This window comes from Scardinius erythrophthalmus (assembly GCF_964197995.2).
Source record: "Scardinius erythrophthalmus genome assembly, chromosome: 1".
In the NCBI taxonomy this organism is placed as follows: Eukaryota; Metazoa; Chordata; class Actinopteri; order Cypriniformes; family Leuciscidae; genus Scardinius; species Scardinius erythrophthalmus.
Window position 1 is genome coordinate 28,839,070 of NC_138221.1, and position 10,221 is coordinate 28,849,290.

The window sequence follows — 10,221 nt, forward strand, 5'->3', positions numbered from 1 at the left end:
AAAATTGGACTGTATTTGATATTAATATTGCCACTCCTCTTCTACATCCTTCTTTGAATGAACTGCAGTAAAGGTTATTATAACCATATCTTTTTAGTTTATTATGTTCTGATTGAGTTAGGTGGGTCTCTTGAAGAAAAATAATTTGTGCCTTTTCTTTTTTAATTTTTGTCATTACCTTTTGTCTTTTGATTGGATTATTCAGGCCATTTACATTCAGCGACATCATCTTAACATTATTTGACTCCATATTCTGCAGGCTTTTTTAAGTACACTCCCCTACAACTCTGAACTAAACATACAAGAACAAAGAACATCTCCACATAAACAAAAACAGACTTCAAACAGCAGGGTATATACTCACTATACCCCGAAATCCCGTTGGTAGGTGGAGGGGAAATCCTCATCTCTAAGAGGGCCCCTCCCTAGACGCTCTAGATTTAAAACGCCTAGATGAGTCCAACTCGAGGAAGATAATAAAAAAAAAAAAAAAAAAAAGAAGAAAAGCAAATAGTCCGCCCCCGATCGGTTTAGAGTCTTATAAATGCAGAAGAAGTCTTACTTATTTGAGGTATTGCCTCCCGTTAATGTTCATGTTTTCCTGAGAAACACCTGAAGCCTCTCTCTGGCTCGGTGCGCTGCTTCACGGCCTTGGTCTTTCCCCCGGACGCGCTGCCAATCTGCGACGGCTCGCCTCCTTCCCTCTGCCGCTGATCTGCCGTCATCGCCTGGCGGGTCGACTCCGTATCCCCTCTCTTTCATATCCAGTGAAGCTTCCCTGGCGTTGTGATACATTTTTACCCCGCTGCTCCAGTGTATCCGTATCCTTGTCAGCGGTGTCTGGAACCGAATACCGTTCTCCTTCAACACTTTTTTAATGCCGTTGTACGTTTTCCTTTTCTGGACAACTTCGGCAGGATAGTCATGATCGAAATAGATTTGTTTGTTCCCCATTAGTATTTTTGTCTTCCAGGCTTTTTTTAGGATCATCTCTTTTGTCTCGAATTTAAGAAAATTAACAACGATCGACCTGGGCGCAGCATTCGCATTTGGTTTTGGTGCGAGAGCCCGGTGTGCTCGTTGGATGTGGAGCTCTTCATCTTCCGACAGTTGTAACTTTGTTTTTAGAAGTTGCTCCACATACTTACTAGTTGAGCTTTCTTCCGTGTCTTCAGGGAGACCAAAGATTCGGATGTTATTTCTCCTCGATCTCCCTTCAAGGTCAGTTACTTTTTCCTGTATCTGATTTGCCTGGTCCAGCAGCTCCACCATCAATTCACCCGCATCTGTCTTCCATTCCTCCAATTCTGCAATGCGCTCGTGCGCCTCAGCCAGGTTAGCCTTCTGTGTTTGTAGCTCGTTCATGTTATCTGCTAGCCTTCGCTCGACATCTTGTTGGAGAGTCGTCATTTCTTCTTTCATTTCTTTTTTCAGTTCGTCTTTTAAGAGGATTAGTTCGTGTCGTAGTTCTTGTTTGAGGTCTTTTATGTCTTTGCTAATTGTAGCTAGACCTACGCGAAGTGTCTCGTTGTGGTCTTGGGCCTCCATTTTCTCCGCTGTGTCGTCTTCGAGTTCGCTAGCCTCACTTTCAGAGATTCTTTCAGGTGGCTTTTCCGCTTTGTCTTGTTTCTGGTTAGTTGTCTTACTTCTTCGTTTAGTTCCCCCACCCATATCATCCGTTTTGGTTTTCGAGTTGGGCATGTTAGGCGGGTTTGTAATAACCGACTAGGGGGAGCTTAATTAAACGACTGCCCTGTACGCCATCTTCCCACTCGAGCTCCTTTTATAGGGGATGGCCACACCCGTTTCGGCGGGATGTGACGAGGAGCGCGCGAAGCGCTCTCATTGGTCTGATGTTGCATCAGCCCTCGCTCGATAGGCTCATGCAGTTGCCGCAGAACAGCCAATGAGTGAGCGAGCCGTCTCGCCATGGCTGTGCACTGCTGCAATGCGTTTTACAAATATGAAAATTAAGGATAATTTTGCTTCAGTATTTCGTGAAAAGAGACTTTTCCCGCAGCGTTTATTCAAACGCAGTACGAGAGAACTCTCGTAAGAGAACCTCAAAAGCTTACAATGACTTAAGTCAATATTAGGTAGTTATCAAGCTTTTCAGAACACTAAAAGGATGTAGTAATACTTGAGTCATGACTAATATGCGTTACCATTACCTTTAAAGTCCGCGTGAACCGGAAGTTGCAAACGACTTTTCTCCAGTGTTGTGACGTATTTCCCAGTGAAACGGAATATTGAACAGAGGGCAGGGTTTTACTCTAGCGCTCCTCCTCTCCATCTCTGCTCATAGCAGACTAACGGTTTGAGGGGAGTGGTTAAGCGTTGCCCAAACCAATTCCTCAAACCTACATCATCAGAGAAGGTCCTCCAATGCAGAGGGGAGGGGCATTTTCAGATTTTGATTAAAGATTACGAAGCCAAAACATTTTTTTGTGTGGATTGACTTGCATGGATGAATTGTTCACCACAAAACGATCAATTTAGGCAAACAAAGTAAATATGGTCAATTTTGATTTCATGTGGACTTTAATTATACATTATACAATATTAATATTAATTATGAATCTGTATATAGTACTTCTTAGTAGTCTTCAGTGAGGTATGAAAAATAGTAACCAAACTAACCCTAACCCTTACTGATTAGCTAATAGTGGACCTCATTCAACTGAGTGCTATTACTTACTAATTCATTAAGCAGATTTTCTTGTTATTTACTCATCTGTTCCTGTGTAGTTATTCATTAATGACGGAGCAGTTTTATAAAGAGTTACCAGAGTTACAGCACATGCTTTTTATTAACAGGTCTTGAGCTAAGTGTCAGTTAAAGGGTTAGTTAATCCATATAAAGAAACCTGTCCTCACTGTATGACTATATTCTTTCACAGAGCATAAAAACGGATCTGTTTTACTGGCACTTTCAAGCTTCAAAAAAAAAAAAAAAGACACAGAGGCATCATTAAAATAGTCCTTATGAATAATGCATTATATTATTTGTGTGCTAATGAATATAAGAGAGGAACTGACGAAAGGTTAGCCTGCTGTAGTTGTTATAACCAGCGTTATGTAAAAACCACCAGAAGACTTTAGTCACCGTGTGCAGTTCGTGTGCGCCCCCTTCTGATCTGACTGTGAACTACACTTCTAGTTAAAACAGTGGCAATGCAAACATCAGTGGTCCAGTGACCCAGGAAGCAAAAACACTTACAGCCTAAAACCAGTGCAAACAACAACAGTCCTCATGGATGCTTCTGTCATGTCTCAAAACACTTTCTTAAGCAAATTAAGTTGATTTAAGCATGAATTGTCAGGAATGAGGGGTTGTCATGGTGATGCTGTCAGGAGTGAGGGGTCGTCATGGTGACGTTGTCAGTACTGAGGGGTCGTCATGGTGGAGGGGTATAAGACGCATATCATTTCCATTTCAAATACACCAGCGTGTCAGGAGTGAGGGGTCATCATGGTGATGCTGTCAGGATGAGTGCGGAAATCTTAAAGGTGAAAAGGTTAAGCTTCAAATTCAATAATACATAATAAAATTAACAATGAGAAAAGACATTATTATTTGAACAAATCGGACTCAAATAAAGTATCATATAAGAACACGTATAGACACACAAACTGTTAACTGACACCGGACACTTCATTAACAAAGAGTTGTAATGAATTAGATGTTTGTAAGTATGCTGAGGTATGCAATTCTTTATCTTCACACAGATTAGATATTTCCCCTGAACTACTGTCAAGGACAAAGACAAGAGAAAAAGCTCTTTCAGAAGGACATTGATAACTGATTAACAAGGTCAGTAATGATAGTGAAATTAGTGAGTTACAGTAAGTTACAGTACAGATCTGCTCTCTGGTCATGCACTGGTAAGTGCAATGATAGCACATTTCATTAAGTTTATAGGACACCTGTGTGAACTTGAGGAGGGCTTGATACATCCACTAAAAATCACCAAAACACCAGCCGACTAAAAAACATTGATACTTCAGGGAAAAAAAAGCAAAGTAGTGACAAGAAATGATCCTGCAGCATTTAAGCAAATGACATGCACTACCGATCAAAGGTTTGCGGTTGATAAGATTTTTTAAAATATTTTAATGCAAAAAGCAATCACACTTCCTTGAATCTATATGTCTGTGTGTAAATCAAGTCTCAGCAAAAAACTGCAAATCAAAAGAGATAAGATAACCAGATGAAACTTTGGCCAGCAGAGACGCGCAGCGAGAGTGAGTAAAAGAGGTTGAGCCGGAGAACCGCACACAATCTGATTGTGTCACAGAGACAGTGAGGCCGAACACCTGAACACAATCCGCTCTGATCATGCTGTGGACGCCGGTTCTCTGTTTGTGTTTGTGTGTTCAGTCTCTGGCGGTCCCCGTTCCAGCGCACCGGGCCACTGAGCACAGAAAACTGCTGCTGGTCTCCTTCGATGGCTTCAGGTGGGACTACGACAGGGACGTGGACACGCCGCATCTGGACGCCATGGCCAAGGATGGGGTCAAAGCCACATACGTGACCCCTGCGTTCCTCACCATCACCAGCCCGACACACTTCACCATCCTCACAGGTACAATACAACACATATGAAGCAATGCACACAGAAGAATCATGGCCATATTAGGGCTGTCAAAATTAACGCGTTAAAGCATGCGATTATTTTATTATTATTTTTTCTATCAACATTTGGCTGTGCTAGTATATGATCACACTATCATTAGTCTGTCTGACACATACACAACTAAAAGTGCGCACAAAAAGACAATGCTTGAACGGATAAAAACAAAAGTATGTCAAGTATCCTTGTAAGCACAGTCTTAAATGAGTTACATAAAGTCTTAAATGACTGTAAAGAGTTGTGTGAAAATAGGAATATGTGTCATATTATGTGTCTTAAAGTGACAGCAGCCTAATAAACCTGCCGCTCTGTCAGTAATGTTAATCAAAGAACAAAAGAAAACGAGAAAATCATTCACTGCTCTTGACTGAATAACTTTTGTAGCTTTAATAAGGATTAATTCAATTCAATTCACATTTGTTTGTATAGCGCTTTTCACAATAAACATCATTTCATAGCAGCTTTACAGAAAATGCATGTGTCCACATTACAATTTAGAGTGATCTGTTATCAGAGGTGACTGTCTAAGTTATGCATTTCAGAAATGTACATATACAAATCACACAGTTAGCTAATTTTGTTTTGAATTTAAACAACGTAATTTAAGGCAGAAACAATGAGCTCATTGAAGTGAATAAATTAATCAACAATTAGTTTATAATTTACGTATTGAAGTCTGTGAAGTGTTTGATAACTTTATTCAATGTCTGTATAGATGCTACATGTTAGATTTGGAGAATAACTGTGAAATTATTACAATATAAAAATATATTAAAAACTTTAATGTTAGATGCAATTAATCACGATCAATTACAGGAAAATGTGCGATTAATTCGTTATTTATTTTAATCGACACAGCAGTATGTATGTATATATATATATAACATTTTATTTAATTCATAATTCTAATAATTAAATTAATTCTTCAAAATTAATTCTCATTATATACAATGTAAATAGCTTTAAATATGTGCATTTAATATTTATGTCCATCCATCCAGATATAATAATGAATACTTATATCCATTAATACAGTATGAATATACACTTTTCAAAGATGTAAATAAAACAGTATATGATTGACAGTTTTAAAGTAAATCCTACACTATCTTTTTGTAATGTCTATAAGTATGATTGATGAGAAAGTATCTCCCCACAGGGAAATATATAGAGAATCACGGTGTAATTCACAACATGTGGTTTAACACCAGCACCTGGGAGAAGAAGTCCTACTACAAGTCACAGTTTGTGAACGAGTGGTGGGACAGTGGAAGTCTGCCCATATGGATCACGGCTCAGAGACAGGTACTCTTACACCAGCAGGATCCGTCCCAAGTAGCTGCACTGTTTAGGGTTGAATGGTGTGCACTAAGGCCCTGTCCCAAATGGCACACCTCATATGCACTTTCGGTCTTGTGGACTTACAATGGCTGCCGCGTGCGCGTGTCCGTTAAGTCCGTGAGACCCAAGGGGGTAATCTTTCAGACGGAAACTGAAGCTTCCCCGGGGGCCGCTATTGATTAGCGGACCCCCACCTGCTGTTAGCATTCCATTGACTCCCATTCATTTTGGCGTCACTTTGACAGCGAATAACTTTACATCTGAGGTGTTTAAGGACTCCATTTGTCCATTATTTATTTCTAAAGAAACACGAAAATGTATAAAAGGCTCCATTACCTTGTATCTTACGTTATGGCCCCGTAGAGGCAGTTTTTGTAAAAATAGGCTAACGATTGCGTCATAACCACGCGACTCTCTGTCGCACAGTAGAGAAATTACCGTATGGACGGGAGGAGAAGCTCTCAGGCAATCGGGGGGACGTGGAGGCATAAAGTCCGATAAAGTCAAGGGAGAAGCCCATAGAGAGTCATAAAGTTGCTCCTGCTCCAAGCTCATGGACAGCTCCTACTCACGCTCTCCGTCTCTGCAAGTTTCGGAAGGGAATGATTCAGATTTCTCTTGGCACAGCTACTAGAAGACAGACGGGTTGCTCACGTCACATCTACGTCGTCAAGCTCAGTTTGAGTCTGCGCAGTACGCTCGCTCAGCCATCAGGAAGTGAGTGCTTCTAATTGACTTCACTTTCTCCGTTGAAGTCTACGGGGTCGCTGTGTCCATTTCTTTTACTGTCTATGGTGAGACCGTAGGCCAGGGTGTCCCATTTGTCATTTTAGGCCTCAGAAGGGTGCTCGCGAGTGCCCCCTCTGCGGTCGATATGCGCTCTCGATGCGCACTTTTGCCGAGCCTGCACTGATGCGGGACTTCTTCCCAACAGTCAAAGCGGCATTATGTCACGAAAGTGCGGACTCGTAGGAAGACCACGAGTGCTTAGGGTGCCATTTGGGACAGTGCCTAAGTAGTATGCACGATTCCATTCTGAACATAGCCTTTGTCTTAACAGTCTGACATATTATTTACTATATGACTTTAATTTAAATATGATAATAATATAATATAATATAATATAATATAATATAATATAATATAATATAATATAATATAATATAATATACCAGTAATAGTTTAAAAGGGGTGGTTGATTATGATTTCACTTTTTAAACTTTAGTTAGTGTGTAATGTTGCTGTTTGAACAACATCTGCAGAGTTACAACGCCCAAAGTTCAAAGCAAAGGGAGATATTTTCTTTTAAAGAAATTCCCTTTTAAGGACTACAACAAACGGCTGGGACTACACGAGCTTCTTCCCGGGTAAATGACATCAAGAACCCTAGAATTTACATAAACTCCGCCCCCAGAACACGATTTATAGATTATCAAGACAGAATATGTTAATCAGTGACTAGAAGATAACTACTCATCAGCAACATAAATTCATCATCTAACCATTCAGAAATGTCCTGTTGCTTCTACATGTTGTCACTTCTTCATGAGTCTCTCCATCACTGTCTGACTTCAATTTGAACATAAAAGGCTAAAAGTTTTTGAAATGTTCAGTGCATGTGTGTGTGAGGTAAAAGGACACAAGCCGTTGAAGCTCCGCCCTATGTGCGGGGAGCAGCAGCTCATTTGCATTTAAAGGAGCAGACACAAAACGGTCGCTTTTTTGCTCACCCTCAAAAAGTGACAATTTCAACATGCTATATACAAATATCTGTTGGGTATTTTGAGCTAAAACTTCACATACATCAAAGATTTATTTTACACCTTGTGAAAAGGGCATTATATCACCCTTTAAATGTGTATAACATAAGTTAAATAGTCAAATGTAACTGTAAATACTTCTTGACTTTATAATGAAATAAACTGATTTAAAATGGATTCTGAATAAATATTGTCCTGTTTTTCTGGGATTGGTTAGAGAGGACCATTTCAAATTAATCTGCTCTCCTGCAAGACACGTATTCCCACAAGCAGACCGTCTGCTAATGATCCGCAACACTTCACTTTGAATCATCCTGAATACCTCATTTAATTTCCTTCAGTAAACTCTACATATAAAACCAGACACACAGGAGATTCAACCAAATTAATCGCAGAAAATGAGTCAAAACAATTATTTCCAGCTCAGAAACTCTAAATCTCATATGATGAAAAAAGTCGGTAAAAATACAGACTGTTAAGATTGTAGGGGCAAACCCTTGTTAAGGGTGATGCATGAACAACCAGCAGCAACTTAACTAAACTAAAAAAAAAAGTGTTTTAAAGCACCTCAGATCTTCTCTTGTCCTCCTCAGATCTTCTTGCATGCATATTGTGACCAAGGTCTGTCAAGCTCCAAACAATGACCATTAATGTAGCATAAAGAAATATATGTGTTGCGGATGTGGATGCATGAATGAGGTTTTTGGAGCTTCTGCTTTTACTGTATATGTTCAATAGAACAGAAGACGTACAGAATTTAAAAAAAGACATGAGATTGAGTAAATAAAGCTAGATTTACAATTTTCTGCTTTGCTCTCAAGGCGTGTTCACACCAAACGCGAATTTAATTATTTGCGCAAGTAGATTGCATACAGAGTTAATGCAAAGACGCGAATAGACGCGAACTGGGCGACGCATTTGCCGCGAACGCTCGATATTCGCCTCAATCGCGTCGACTGTGCAAGTTAAACAATTTCAACTCGAGAGGACAATTCGCACGACGCTTAGAAATGTTGTTGCTGTTGATGATGTGTGTGAAGACACTCCTTTTCGCGCGATGTTTTTATTCGCTCGAGTGATGCGAAAAACAGGAAGCATCCTTCGAGTAATCTAGAGCGGGTTACACGATGCGAATACACTTCACGTTTGGTGTGAACACACCATAAGAGTTGCGTTAGTAAAAGAAGCATTTGCTGATAAAATATTATTGATTTTCCCACCAAAAAAAAAAGGGCCTGAAGACCGGTTCCCTCCACTTTCCTGGAACAGCATCCACTTATCAGGGAGAAATTGCTTTTGTGAGAGAAGTGGAGCCAGAAAACTACAATTACAGCAATGAAACGGCCTGGCGAGAGAACATAGATAAAGTGATGGAGTCCTGGTTCAGAGGGCAGGACCTGGACTTTGTGTCCATGTACTTCGGTGAGCCTGACGCCACGGGACACAGGTACGGGCCGGACTCTCCCGAGCGCAGGGCGATGGTCCAACAGGTGGACCGGACCGTGGGATACCTGAGGAGCTCAGCTGAGAGAAACGGCCTGAGCGAGAGCCTCAACATCATCATCACGGCCGATCACGGCATGAGCACCGTCTACAGGAACGGACTGGTGGAGGAGATCGTCCTCTCCAAGATCCCCGGCTTCTCTTTCGGAGATCTGTCCTTCCATATTGTGGACTTTGGACCGGCGGGACTGCTGCTTCCCAAAGAAGGGAGACTCGATAAAGTGTACAACGCACTGAAAGGTGCTCATCCGCATCTCCACGTCTATAAGAAAGAGGAGCTTCCCGCTCGCCTGCATTACTCCCAGAACGAGCGCATATTACCCATCATCCTCTGGGCCGATCCAGGATATGTCATCAATGGGGTGAGCATTTCAGTTTTAAAAAAGACATTGATGTGAAACCTTAATGCATTTGTATCATTTAATATTAAGCATATTTGGGTTCACCTCAAAATTAAAAGAGAGAAAAAGAAGACGTTATATATATAGTATTTTACAGTAAAATTACATTAAATATAAGAGTAGATCTATTTTCCCCCTGAATATAATAAGATAACTTACTGTTAACCAATTAACTGATTTTTACTGTAGCATTTTTTACAGTAAAAATTACGGTAGAAATCTTATTAATTGGTTAATTTCCCTTACTATGCATAAAGTAGATAAATCATTTTTTATCTATCAGTTATGATTTTTGCATTGTGACATTATATTCATAATTTTTAAGCACATTTTCCTACCAGTTTCTTCAAACTTAAAAAAGGCGCTGGCAACATCAAGGTCATTCATTGGTTCGAAATGATCACTTTGGATAAAAGCATTGGCCAAATGTATAAATGTAAATGTAATTCTCATTATTTCTGTGATATATATATATATATATATATATATATATATATATATATATATATATATATATATATAGCATTAATTATATTAATAAAAAAGGAGGGTTAAATGTACTAGCCTAAATCACTTTACAGA

The 10,221-nt window shown here is 39.9% G+C and overlaps 1 protein-coding gene across 1 annotated transcript in view; it reads left to right on the forward strand.

The window, feature by feature from the left end:
• Positions 1-4,363: 4,363 nt before the first annotated feature.
• Positions 4,364-10,221, forward strand: part of LOC308695678 (ectonucleotide pyrophosphatase/phosphodiesterase family member 7-like) — a gene marked incomplete at its 3' end in the record, with an annotated part of 11,295 nt that continues 5,437 nt past the window's right edge. Inside the window, exons 1-3 of the mRNA XM_081373857.1 lie at positions 4,364-4,586; positions 5,794-5,939; positions 8,968-9,600. Coding sequence (XP_081229983.1) covers positions 4,502-4,586; positions 5,794-5,939; positions 8,968-9,600 — 864 coding nt within the window. The 5' untranslated portion in view covers positions 4,364-4,501. The remainder of the gene's footprint in view (positions 4,587-5,793; positions 5,940-8,967; positions 9,601-10,221) is intronic.